At 46.3% G+C, this 13592-nt stretch overlaps 1 protein-coding gene and 1 pseudogene across 2 annotated transcripts; both read right to left on the bottom strand.

Moving 5' to 3' along the window:
* Window positions 1–3835: 3835 nt before the first annotated feature.
* Window positions 3836–4955, bottom strand: LOC136473988 (peroxidase 27-like; annotated as a pseudogene).
* LOC136473986 (uncharacterized) lies at window positions 4948–10325 on the bottom strand. 2 transcript variants are annotated; one of them, XM_066471604.1, is made up of 6 exons: window positions 9870–10325; window positions 9497–9776; window positions 7500–8329; window positions 7311–7397; window positions 5430–6347; window positions 4948–5332 (listed from the first exon to the last, which is right to left on the bottom strand). In XM_066471604.1, exons 2-6 carry the CDS (start codon window positions 9591–9593, stop codon window positions 5207–5209), a joined length of 2058 nt encoding a protein of 685 aa, XP_066327701.1. In that variant the 5' UTR covers window positions 9594–9776; window positions 9870–10325; the 3' UTR covers window positions 4948–5206. The 2 variants fall into 2 exon arrangements, with proteins under 2 accessions (XP_066327701.1, XP_066327700.1); XM_066471603.1 differs by having other exon boundaries at window positions 9497–10325.
* Between the last annotated feature and the right edge of the window lie 3267 nt (window positions 10326–13592).

Raw genomic sequence — 13592 nt, 5'->3', positions numbered from 1 at the left:
AGAGGCGCCTCCATGAGATCCACCTCGCCGGCCATGTTGGTCCCTGCGTCCATGTCGTGCCTCAGCGAGCACTGGCCTTTTATTAGATAATCTACTGCTACCTTGTGTGAACACAGCAAGGAAAGACAGCGTCGAAAAGGACCCCTGCTGTGATACTGTAGCCGTTGTAGGTGCAGGCGCCGCACGGCTCACCTACAGCACTGTAGGCACATGTAGAGGCCGACGCAGAGTCAGCCCTATATGTTATCTAGTTACTGTTACAGCATGTGCGTTGTATTAGAACTAGATGGATAGAGTTGTATAAATAGACTACCACGGTAATTCAGTAAAGAGAGTTCAGATTTACCATCTCTCAGATAGGGCTTCGGCCAACGCTGGTGTTTTGTACTGTGTGTGCATGCTCTGTTCTCCTTTCTTCTTCTAGCTCTAGCCATAGTGTGTGGGGACGGACAACGCTTGTTCATGGTCGGCACGGCTAATGAGTGGTCGACAACACTAGCGGGTACTCGGCAAGACTGGTGAGTGATTCACTCACCTGAGCCGATGATCCTGTGGGCCAACAAGTGGTATCGGAGCCGTACAAGCGCCGTCGCCAGACTAACCGTTGATGATAACGGGCGGTTCAGAGATGAGCGACAGCAGTGGCACTGTTGTGGCTGCCCAGCCATGACCGGAGGTTGTTGTTCGCACGATGCGGAAGGTTAGCGGCACCAGTTGGCCGACGCTGACTCGCACCAACTATGGAGAGTGGTCAATGACCATGAAAGTCAAGCTCAGAGCCCGACGGCTCTAGAATACTATTGACAAGGGCACCGACAATGAGGAGGATGACATGTCAGCTTTGGAGGCTATCCTTGCTGCTGTACCGGTGGAGTACAGGGAGCCATTGGGGGTGAAGAGCTCGGCTAAAGAGGCGTGGGAGGCTATTGCGGTGATGCGCGTCGGTTCCGACCGCGCAAAGAAGGCGACGGCCCAGCTTCTAAAGCAAGAGTACGTCAACCTCAAGTTTAAGGATGGTGAAATAGTGGACTTCTCCCTCTGCCTACATATGCTCATCAGCAAGCTGAAGGGCCACGGCGTCACCATCGACGAAGAGGAGGTGGTCTCCAAGTACCTCCACTCCATACCGGCAAAGTACATCCAGATCGCTCTCTCCATAGAGACGATGTTGGACTTGTCCACCCTCACCATTGAGGATGTGACAGGCCGTCTGCGGACGGTGGACGAGGGCCTGGAGCAAGCGATAGCAATGAAGGACAGCGGGAAACTCCTGCTAACAGAAGAGGAGTGGGCTGCTCGGAGGAACTCCGAGAAGGCAGCCTCCTCCAGCCGCGGTGGCGATGGCAAGCGCCGCGGCAGGGCTTCTTCAGAGAAGAAGAAGCAGGTCGACCCCAATGCCTGTCGGCGCTATGGGAAGATGGGGCCATTAGGCATGGGAGTGCCCAAATCGCAAACAGGAGAAGAAGGCTAAAGCTTATCTAGCGCAAGCTGATGATGAGGATGAGGTCACTATCCTGATGGCGACGTTTTGTACACTGCACGATGTCGAGGCCGAGGAGAAGGAAGAGGCGACGACGGTGGAAGGACCTGGGAAGGCCCTGAAGACTGTTAACCTCGACGAACCACGTGCCCAAGTTCATCTCGAACATGTGGGTGCTGACCAGGAGCAGCGGTGGAATCTTAGACTCTGGTGCTAGCAACCACATAACGACTCTAAGGCATCCGAACAAGGAACTCCATCAACACTGATTGGGTTCGCCTCACCCTCAAGTGACATCACTGAGTTCGTGGATGCCTTCCACGAAGGTAAGGAGGTGCGGTTCCGTAGGCTGGACGACATCGTCGGCGACATAGGACCCTCAGGACTGGCTGGTCGACTGCTCAATGACGCAGAGCTGCTACTCGTTAGTACAGAGGAAGCACCCACGTTCACGCTGGCTGAGCGGAATGGAAACTGGCGACGGGCGATGATGGAGGACATGAAGGCGATCGAGGAAAACGAGACATGTCAGCTCATCGATTCACCTCCAGGATGCCGTCCGATCAGCCTAAAGTGGGTGTACAAGGTCAAGAGGGACGAGCTCGACGCCATTATTAAGCACAAGGCGCGTCTCGTCGTCCGAGGCTTTGTTCAGCGTGAGGGCATAGACTTCGAGAAGGTCTTTGCGCCAGTAGCTCGCATGGAGTCGATCTGTTTGCTACTAGTCTTGGCAACAACAAAAGACTAGCGCATCCATCACTTGGACGTTAAATCGGCCTTCCTGAACGGTGAACTGGCGGAGACAGTCTTCATCAGGCAACCTTCAGGTTTTGCCGTCAAGGAAGAGGAGCATAGGGTGTTCCGACTGCGCAAGGCGCTCTACGGGCTGCGGCAGGCCCCACGAGTATGGAATGCCAAGCTTGAGCCACGCTGGGCGAGCTTGGGTTTCAGCGGTGCGTAACCCAGCACGCGCTCTACACGCGGCGACGGGGAAAGGAGGAGCTCGTCGTCGGTGTGTATGTAGACGACTTGATTGTCACTAGCGCGCGCACGGAGGACATGAACGACTTTAAGCGTGAGATGGCGGCTCGTTTTTAAATGAGTGATCTCGGCACACTCTCCTACTATCTCGGCATCGAGGTGAGATAGGGGAATGAGGGACTCACGCTCGGTCAGAGCGCGTATGCCTCCAAGCTGTTGGAGAAGAGCGACATGGCTGAGTGCAAGCCATGCATGACTCCGATGGAGGAGCGGTTGAAACTGACGAAGGCCAACACCACGGCGAAGGTGTATGCAACACTCTACCGGAGCATCGTCGGCGGTCTGCGCTACCTAGTCCACACGAGGCCGGACATTGCGTTCGCCGTGGGCTACGTCAGTCGCTTCATGGAGGATCCTAGAGAGGATCACTGAGCTGCGGTGAAGCGGCTACTGCGCTACGTCAAGGAAACGATGGATCAAGGGATCATTTTCCCCAAGATCAGCGGGAGTAGGCTGTAGCTCACTGTGTTCAACGATGCAGACATGGCGGGGGACATCGACGGACAACGGAGCACCTCTGGCGTGCTCGTCTTCCTCGGGTCGGCTCCAATTTCATGGTTGTCGCTGAAACAGAAGGTGGTGGCGCTATCTATGTGCGAGGCAGAGTACGTAGCGGTGGCCACGGCGGCGTGCCAAGTTGTGTGGCTGCGCCGGCTGCTGGACGAGCTGACCGGCGTGGAAGCTCACCCACCAACACTGATGGTGGACAATCAGCCCGTCATCGCCCTCACGAAGAATCAGATTCTGCACGACTGGAGTAAACATATCGACGTGAAGTTCCACTTCTTCAGGGACTGTGTTGACTGAGGGTAGATCGTTATCGAGTTCGTCGAAACTGGTCGGCAACTCATAGATGTCCTCACCTAGCCGTTCGGACGTCTTCAACTCACGGAGCTGAAGGAGATGATCGGTATGGAGGGGTATAAGGGTTAGCAGTAGATTAAGGAAAGATTGTTAGATAATCTACTCTACCTTGTGTGAACACAGCAAGGAAAAACGGTGCCGAAAAGGCTCCTGGCTGTGATACTGTAGCACTACAGGTGCAGGCGCCGCACGGCTCACCTACAGCACTGTAGACACATGCAGAGACCGGCGCAGAGTCAGCCCTGTATGTTATCTAGTTACTGTTACAGCATGTGCGTTGTACTAGAACTAGATGGATATAGTTGTATAAATAGATTACCACATCAACTTAGTAAAGAGAGTTCAGATTTACTATCTCTCAGGCTTCGATCAACGTTGATGTTTTATACTGTGTGTGCATGCTCTACTCTTCCTTCTTCTAACTGTGACCATAATGTGTGGGGACGGACTTCGTGGTCGGTTCGGCAACACCTTCACCTTAGCTCGTGTCCAGCGGCAGGTCCGCGGCACAGCAGGCGTCGAGCATGTCGCGGCGGGGTGTCTCGTCCGGGGTGCCGCTGTCAGGCCTGGTGAGGCTGTACCGGAACGAGGAGCAGTGCGTGCCGCTGATGGTGTGGGCGCTGAAGAGAACGACGGTCTCCTTGGCCGAGAACCCCCTGGTGGCTAAGTAGCCCAGCACGTCGCCGAGCTTGACGAAGGGCGCGGGTAGGTCCACCTCCCACGGGTTGGACACCGTTCCGTCGCGCCGGCCCACCGCGATGCCGTAGCGTGTCCCGCTGAGGAGCGCGACGGCGTCACGCGCCATTAGCTCCAGCGCAGAACACTGCACCTGAGCACGCATCCTGCAGCGCGTGCTTCACGGCGTTGACGATGCTGAACCAGCGGAGCGAGTGGTTGGGGATGGCAGTTGGCAGCACGCTCGGAGGAGTGGTGCGGTGTGGACACCACCATGACGCAGTCGTCGCAGCCCCGGAGGAAGCAGACATGGAAGAGCAGGAGCTTTCTGCGCCTGCGCACACGGGGTATAGTAAAGTCCTAATTAATATCATTATTAAGCAATAATGGCGTTTTTATAACTTATGTGTTTTGATTCCAATGATGATAGAAACACATGTGTTCCAAACACCCCTTTATATCCATTTCCTATCTCCAGTGTCCCAATCCTCTACTGCAACATTTTCATCCATCTCTTATTCCTGTATTTCCATCCAGTCCTCTGTTTTCTATTTCTTTGTTCCAACAATGTCCCTCTATTTTTTATTCCTTCATTCTAAACATGCCAAGGATTTACACCCCTTTATATCCATTTCCTATTTCCAGTGTTCCCAATCCTCTACTTCCAACAATGCCCCTCTATTTTTTATTCCTTCATTCCAAACATGCAAGGATTTTACACATCAACTCAGAAGACCGTCTCACTTCCTCGTGGGAAAGAATCACAAATCAACATATTATCATGAATTAACCTTTTGAGACGCATTATCATGAATTAACCTTTTGAGACGCCTTTTCATGTCAAAACCCAATATGTTTTTAATAGCAAACAATGGCATGTGAGAACATTGCCTATTCTTTCAGAGGGCAGCACGGCCATGTGATTCCAAGATCAGACTTACACGGGGAAACCCCAACCTCCTTTCAGAGTGCAAAAAACCTGTCAGAACTATCTGTGAGCACTAAATCTCTAAATGTTGGACATGCGGCAATAGAGGAGAAAAAAATATTGCCTTGTTAACGATTCAAGACAAAAACTGATGCCAAAAATGATCAACATCTATTCTCAGCGTCTCTACATGGCCAGCTGGGGTGTTCCCATTGTCTTTAGGCCCCTGTACTCTTGTGCTGCTGCAGCTTCTCGCTCAGCTCAATATGGAGGAGAATGCTCTTGATATCTTCATTGGACTCCATAGACTGAAGCTTCTTCTTGAGTTCCTCACAGCCTTTTACCTACAAAGGATTGGAATTGATATCACATAAGGTGGTGGAAAGGGTAAAAATGAACCACTAATCGCTGGAAAAACAGAAATATCTGAACGCGGCTTACAGTGTCTGCAATCTCGTCGAAATCCAAAGGTGCCACTTGCACTATTTCATCTTCTTTCCAACCAAGCAACATCATGAAACGCTTATCTTCTGGAGAAATGTCAGCTGGATGGTACTCATCATCTGGTTCAGTATCCTCTGATAATGAACTTGCTTCCTCATTGCCAGATTGGGATCTATTCCACCCATCATCCGAATCTGCAGGTGTTGAGGACAAACTGCCTTCTGTGCTGCCCGATAGGGATGACTGAAATCCTTCATCACCTGTGTCAACAGGTTCAGATGATGAGTCAGCTTCTCTGCTTTCAACTAGAGGCTGCTGAGGCATCCCGCCCACAACACTTTTCAAGGATGGAATGTGCTCCTCGGTATCAGATAGGTGCCTCTGAGACCCTTCGGAAGAATTTGCTTCTTCACAGAAACACTTCCCGTGCCCCGTGCATTTCATCTCAGAATGGAACGAGGAGAAATCATTTCCAAGATTAAGAGAAGAATCCTGCTTCACATCAACTGTGCTTGAACCATTTGAAGCCTTGGTCCGTAGCATCTCAAAGAATCTAACCTTGTCTCTTGCATTTGACTTTCTATCACGAGATGGACCTTGCAGGGGCAGAGGGCGCTCATTGGTGCCAAACTTCAACTTTTGGCTCACCACTGGTTTTTTCTGTGTTTCCATTGAAACCAAAGGAGTTGGAGGACTCACAGGTTTCACAGGGCAGTCTTTGGTGGTGTGTGCAGTACAGTTTTGCTCTCGACTGAGAACTTGGAAGCTTCCTGGCTGAGAGAGCTTTGAAACATCTGCTTTAACTGGAGCTCTAGTAGAACCGTTGGCTGACTGTACTTTTAATAGTTGTGAGGTCTTACTAGGACCAGTAGGATCTCCAAGCCTTGTACCTTTTATTTTCAAAGAACTAAGAGCCTTGACAATTATTGAAAACAATTAGTTAAGCATGTATACTAATTCAGCACTACAGAAGCTCACTAAGTAGAAAACATAATGTGGACAAGCAAAAACCAGAACTGCTTAATACTTCCAAGTTCGAATAATGTTTGTAATTTATCCTTCAACGATTCAACGAGGATATGTAAGAACAATCCACATCACAATTATAACTAACAAACAAGGTTGATTTAAACAGGCATAAGACTAAACTTTTTCATGCACATATGTATGATATCATACTAGCTTCAACAAAACTGTAAGTCAAGAATCAGTACTTATGGCATGTAAATGTAGTTTTTTTATCAGCAATTACACATTGATTGTTTGGAGTAGGAAGGAAACCATGTGCCCCCATGGCCCTCATAAAGGCATAAACTAGTCCAAACAACCATAGCTACAATAGGGCTATCATTCAGTCACCCCAATGTAAGGATTTAGATTGATTGACAATAATGTTATCATTATGCATCAAAACATACACAATACTGAAGTAAATATGTCGATTAGCACCACAGATATTCAACCTCAACAACTAAGGCATCTTCATACTGATGCGAAGCTATTTAAGGTGTAAAGATAAGTAATCTCTGAATGCATCAGCACTTTGTGCAATGTTCAGCTTATCAGCTAGTAGCAAATATGTTCTAAAAAAAAGCTAGTAGCAAATATGTGGAATACTAGATGGAAAGTAATGGAATGTAAATTTTGAGTATGTCAGTAAAATATTTTCATTATATCAAATTTCTTCTACCTCCCATTTCCTTTTCGATGAAAAAATATTTAGTGTAACTCCAGAATCAATTGTTTCCTTTTTATGTGTCGCCCAATCTAATATATTATCAAATGTCCAAAAGGCTGCATGCTCATATGAATGATGGAAGGCATAGATACTTCTAAACAATATTATTCACGTTTGTCGGAATTATATTAGGAACTTACCGAAGATTTGCTTGCTGGAGGTGTAATAGGCCTTAGAGTAAGCTGCTTCAAGGTTCTTTCTTCAATCTTCTGAGCCTCAGTCGATAACTACAATGGAAAAGGTACAATCATAACTAAAGCCAAATTTTGAATGGTCAATGTCTAATGAAAAGCACACTGCAAGCATTATCTCAGTGGTCCACTAGTTACCTGAGGCCTAATGGAAATTCTCAGAGGAGCTTGCATCACTGTCTCTGCCATGTTTAATGCAGTCCCACTGTTTGGCACCACTTCAGCCTGTTTACTAGGAGCAATGTGCAATAGAGAAGAAGTGGCTAGACTTTTCTTCGGATCACTTAATAAAGGAAGATCTGCTAGCATGGAGCTCCAACCATCAGGAGATATCATAGGTACATTCTGAATTGCGGTGCTGATACCAGGAGATGGGACTTTGCTTATGCTTTGCCTTCCATTTTTGTCCTCTGAACTAAGCTGCGGAAATTCCCGTTCAAAGGTTATGCTAGCAGCATTGTTGGCATTGCTTACATCATTACTAATAGAAGTATTGCTTACTGAGATTCGGACAGAAGCATTGCTTATGGAGGTCCCCAAAGCTGCATTTCTAACAGAGTTAACAGTTCCAGGACTAGCAACAGTACTGCTTTTGTCATTGCTTCTAGAGGAACTAACTGCATTATTTCTAGAGGTGCTACCACTGCCTTTGTTCCATGTGTCTGCCTTCGAGCGGGTACGATTCATCCTATCCCTTTCAGATTTGCATGTGCTAAAGGACTTGAAATCATCACGAACTGCAGCAGCCGACCTACTCTCCCAATCACGGGAATCAAAGTCCCTCTGCTGATCCCTGTCCTTGAACTTTCTGAAATTGAAATAGTCCGTTGACTTCCCCATTCCATCCCGGTCAGGCCGGTGAGATCCATTCGAGCCTGAACTTCTCCCTGATGATGATTGCTGGGAACCATGGTCACGGTAATGTCCAGATGAATGGTTTCTCAATGAACCACCTGCAGCTTGATAATCTATAGCATCCAAGAAAAATACTTGTTATTGGTATAAATAACAGTTTTGCAACACAAAAACAAAATGGTGCTTATAGTTGATTGACATGTAGGACACTTCGATAAACATTCACTGTAATGTCACTTTGATGAACGAATAAAACAAAGCAGTAGAAAACTCAAAAGTAAAAAAAAAAAAACTAACAATCACATAACTTCATTACAGAAGTTCATAAAGTGGTCAAAATACAAAGTCAAACAAATGAAAAAGTCAATTGATACTATGAACAAATCAACATAGTACGGAAGGAACACACAACAATGCAACAATGCATCTATTTTTAAACATGACCTAAGTAACAGAACTAATTAATCAGCCAATACAGTGCATTTTTCTTCCAGAAGCCAAAAGAACTAGTTTGAAGAACAACATAACTTTCCGTCAAACTCAAATACCATTTTAGTCATAACATTGCAAATATATATATTGTTTCCTACTCATCCTTTTCCCATAAGAAAAATGTATTAAATGCTGACTGGTAGTAGTGCTCCAATTAGAGAGACGTGTAATAATCGGAAGGTAAAAATACACGTCATATACTAAAGCATTAACACCTCCCTTGTTTTATGCGCGTAACAAGTATATGCATTTTCCCGAAAGCAGTGTTAGCAATTATATAAATCGTACTCAACACAGTCTCAATTCACAGTAAAAAGACCGTACAAACTACAATATGTTTGTTTAGTGTTTCCTTGGAAGAGCTTCAGTAGTAAGAAAGACATAAATTCCTGAACAAGTCCCATAGTTGCTCCATCTCAACCATCTTGTCCATCCAAGAAACCATCTCCCAGTACAACACTATCTACATTTCCATCATCAAGAGCCCACATCTAGAAGCTGCCTCTAAATTGCAGTCACGGTAGCAAGACTAAATACATATACAAACAAAGCACTATTCCTATAATTATAACACTTTTCACGATTAATGCATGTGAAGCACAAGAACAAATCAAAAGCATCATTTTTCAGTTTTCACAAGCGTTATTCGGTTACCCCAAGTATACTATGAAGTTTAGAACCTACCAATCCTAATGTGCCGTTACAATTGCATTACATTACATCTATAGCACAGCAGCCACAGCGCTGACAACAATAGACTCAAAATTCGCAAGGCTGGTGGAGTTTACCTGAGTGGGAGGAAGCTGTAGCCCAGATGTTGGCAGCGCCTGCTGCCTTGTCATGCTGCATCCATCCCGGCTTCAACATGGGTGTGTCCTGCTCCATGGCTGCAGCCTGCAGGCACCACTCAACGTCCACCCACCAGCCACGGTTGAGAGGCCGGGCCAGGGGTGGACCTCCCGTAGGGCATGGGGGGTTCAGTTGAACCCAAAATTGCTGGGGAAGAAAAAACTGCACCCGCGCGCACCTGGGTGGATTGATTGCTTCTGGGCGCTTGAGAGGAAGAACCTAAACCGCGGATGGAAAGCCTAGACTAGATGAGATTACTCCTCGATTGCATTAGCAGGGCACCACCAAGAAGCAAACGAATCCGTCACGTACAAGGGAGGGGACGATGAGGGGGCGACGGCTCCCGGTGATTGGGAGGAGGATGAGGGCACGGCCGGCCTGCCGTCGGTTGCCGGCCGGCGGCGAGGCCGCCAATGGTGACGAGCGGCGGCGGGAAGAACCCTATAGCTAGATTAAACCCCTCAGACCCTCTCCTTCCGGACTAGGTCTTAGGGCGCACCCCACCACAAGACAAGACGAGCGCCTCGGATTAAACTCTCTAATAAGAAATCAATCAAAGGAGGAAAATATTTGTGCGGGGATGAAGAACCCCGCCCCTGCGGATGAAGAACCCGGCGGCGGCGAGATTAGTCGTATTGAATTGGCAGTTTCTTTCGGCGAGTCGCTTGGCTCGGCGGCTGCGGTGCTGGCGCGACAGGGGGCACGGGGGACTTACGGGAGCGCAAGGAAGACAACACAAATAAAATTTGCAAAAGGGTTACTAATATATTCGTGGGTTTTATAGAATTTGGATACCCTGCAACTCGGATGAATCAGGGTTGGTTGCTGGAGATGGAGAGACAAACGAACACTTGCCTCTTTCCTCTCTTTTCTACACTATTTTTAAGAATCGTTCAACGTTCATATATATCGTGTTGTATAGAATATATACATGAAAAATAAACCGATACAATTATAGATGATGGAATTTGATAATACAGGTCGAATAAGGACATATTTGGATCCATTGCGATGCGATTATAAGATAATCTAATTATAATTCAAACGGACTGGGTCATAGGGTGGATCAGACTACAATAATCCATTCTATAATCTAGGCGAAGCCTACTTTTTTGTGATTATAATAGGTATTTTTCCTTCAACCAACAATAATATAGAGATTCAAACACTCTTATTAAAATCCACAATCCTCATTATAATAATCCTATGCATAATCCAAAATTCAACCTAAAAATAAAAATCTGCTCCGTGGACCATAGCCCAGACCCAAGAGCGACAAATGTCAAACATGTTCTCTCGCGAGTCACAAGCATTGGCTCTGATCGGTTGGACTAAACAATCATTGCTCCCACTTGGACCAGGGTCTCAATGGTGATTAACAGGCCCGCAATGACGTCGTAGCACCTGACAGAAGTAGTAACAGCTTGTCATGATGATTTGAAGGTCTTGCCGACGTGATATTGATATGGGACTAGATTCATTTGAAGCTTTCCATCACGTACTCATGGACCTCAATCGCACTCTAGATGTAGGAGTTATGATCTTTCTAATCAAGTATTATCGGCTGTCGGCGAACTGAATGTTGTGCTTTTGGTGTTCATGCATCTCAAGATGGGTCTCGAGCATGGTGTATCCATGCCCCATTTGTTATAGAAGATATTGAAAGTGTTTTCCCAAGTTCACATCCTCATCATTGTTCCTAGGCATATTGATAGTAATGTCATTAGGTAGCATTCAATTCTTATATCATTCCGTAAATATAAGAATGAGCTCACCCTTATGTTCAATGATTGTATCGTGCTATGCTCTCATCATTCTCTCCTTATTGAAAACAAACCGTGATCCTAGTTGGAGGATATGTTGTAGGTAGTAACCAACAGTGCTCTCCTTCTCGCGTCTTATCCTCTTTCTTTAAAACAAAACTAAAGAAATTCGACATGACAGATTATAACTATTGCAGTCCTCTAGTTGATCATATTTTTGCATGACAAAAGTATATTTCAGATTTGAACAAATATAGACATGATGCACTATATACTCTCCATTACAATTATATTTGCTAATAAAGTGATGTGTATTTGTAATAACCATGGCAATTCAGAATAAGCACAAAGTTTCTCCTTCAAACCACTTAGATTACATAGAATATCAAATTCAATACGAACCTCAAAATTAAATAAGCTTTCCAGAATGTCTAAGATTATCGAAATCTAAGTTCAGAGTTAAAAGTTATGGCCTTTTCGTAGAGTGTCCTGTGTTGTTTTATGGGTGTCAGAAGTTCAGACTTTTGCAGAAAAATAGTATAATGGCTAGTTTCTTTCTCTCATAGCTAGTTTTGAAAGGTCGGAAGTTTCGACCTTGACAGACATAATGGCTGTCTATCAAAGCGCCATGCACACCTCTATCTGGCGCGCCAACTATCGACTAAAGATGCTCGACAGTCCACCGAGGGGTATACCCACGATGGTAGATTGATTGGTAGAGGTGCGCGTGATCAAGAACTGGATGGTAACAGAGACACAAGACACCAGATTTATACAGGTTCAGGTCGTCAAGATGACGTAAAACCCTACGTCCTGTGCTCTGTTGGTTTGTATTGCTGGAATACGAGATTGGATGTGGGATGGGGATGAATGAGATGCCGTCTAGAGGACCCCTGCCCCTCCTTATATACTCTGGAGGGGTAGGGTTACAAGAAAAATATCCTATTTGATATTACAATATCTAATAAATCGCATCTTCTTGTAGCTTTGCGTTGCACGCCGATAGTGTCATGCGCCGCACGCCTTGATTATGTGGCTAGACCACCTCTGATGGTGCGGCCCATGTCTTGTCTTGTGGGTACCGGGGGTCACATCCCCCACAGCTAGTCCCCGAGCGCCTTGTATCCACTTGACAACGCCATCTTAATCAAGTCAGAGCAGTTTAACACGAAGCCGATCAGTTTCGCTGACGACCTAGATGGTGAAAATCGAAGCCAACCAGTTAAACTGGTGATCTAGATGGTGAAAGTCGAAGCCGATCAGTTAAACTAGTGACCTGGGTGGTGAAAGTTGAAGCCGATCAGTTGAATTGGCATGTCAATGTGCGTAGACGCCTGCCGACTAGCAGACCTCGGACTGGACCAAGTAAGGCTCACCATGTAGAATCTTTGGTACGCCTAGAGGGGGGTGAATAGGCCTATAAAAGTTCAACTCAAACCAAAGTCAAATTCACCTGCGGCACTGCCGCTCTATGAGCGCAGCATTGCTACGTCTATAGGAGAGATTCATTCACAGTTCAAAAATCTACCCAACGAAATTTAGATCAGGTAAATTTCTTAGCTTCCTACAGGATAGTAGATCACAGATCGATAGCTGAAAGTGGTGGGAACACCACACACAAGTAGATCAGCGTCAAACTCTAGAAATCACCTCAACCACAATATGTCATATAAGTAATGTAAATCAAGCACAAGTGACATAATGATTTATCCCGTGGTTCGGCTCTCCACCAAGGCTTGCCTACCTCCACGTTATTGAGGTTAGCTAGTAAGGCTTAGAGCTTTCCAGCCCTTCCTCGTTCTCAAGTCAAGAGACTTAACTCTTGAGATGAGGGGTAAGTTTACTAGCTTCAAGAGATGGTTATAAACCTCCCGAGGCTATCACATAAGTTGGCAAGCTCCACGAGCGACGCTCTAGTCGGCTAGGAGCCAAGCTCCAAGAGTAACAAATACAACCGCCGGCTAAAACATGAACTAAGTGCTCTTTAGAGTTTGGGAATCAATGGAGCTGCTCTCTAATTGAGTTTTAGACCTTTATCCCTCAAGGATTGATGGGGAAATCAATGGATTTGCTTGGGGGTTGAGGTCAACAATGGAGTGAGTGTGTGAGAGAGAGAGCACTTGCTCTATTTTTGAATGTGCTTCAGTGAAGAAGAAGGGAGTCGAGTTACCGTTGGGTAGGAAGGGGAAAGGTATATATACCCCTAGCCCCCAATGGTCACTTAAATTGTAGATAGCCGTTGGGGAGGAAAGGGAAATATATATGTACCCCC

This window comes from Miscanthus floridulus, chromosome 8, assembly GCF_019320115.1.
Source record: "Miscanthus floridulus cultivar M001 chromosome 8, ASM1932011v1, whole genome shotgun sequence".
Lineage (NCBI taxonomy): Eukaryota > Viridiplantae > Streptophyta > Magnoliopsida > Poales > Poaceae > Miscanthus > Miscanthus floridulus.
This window is presented reverse-complemented; position numbering and strand designations above follow the sequence as displayed.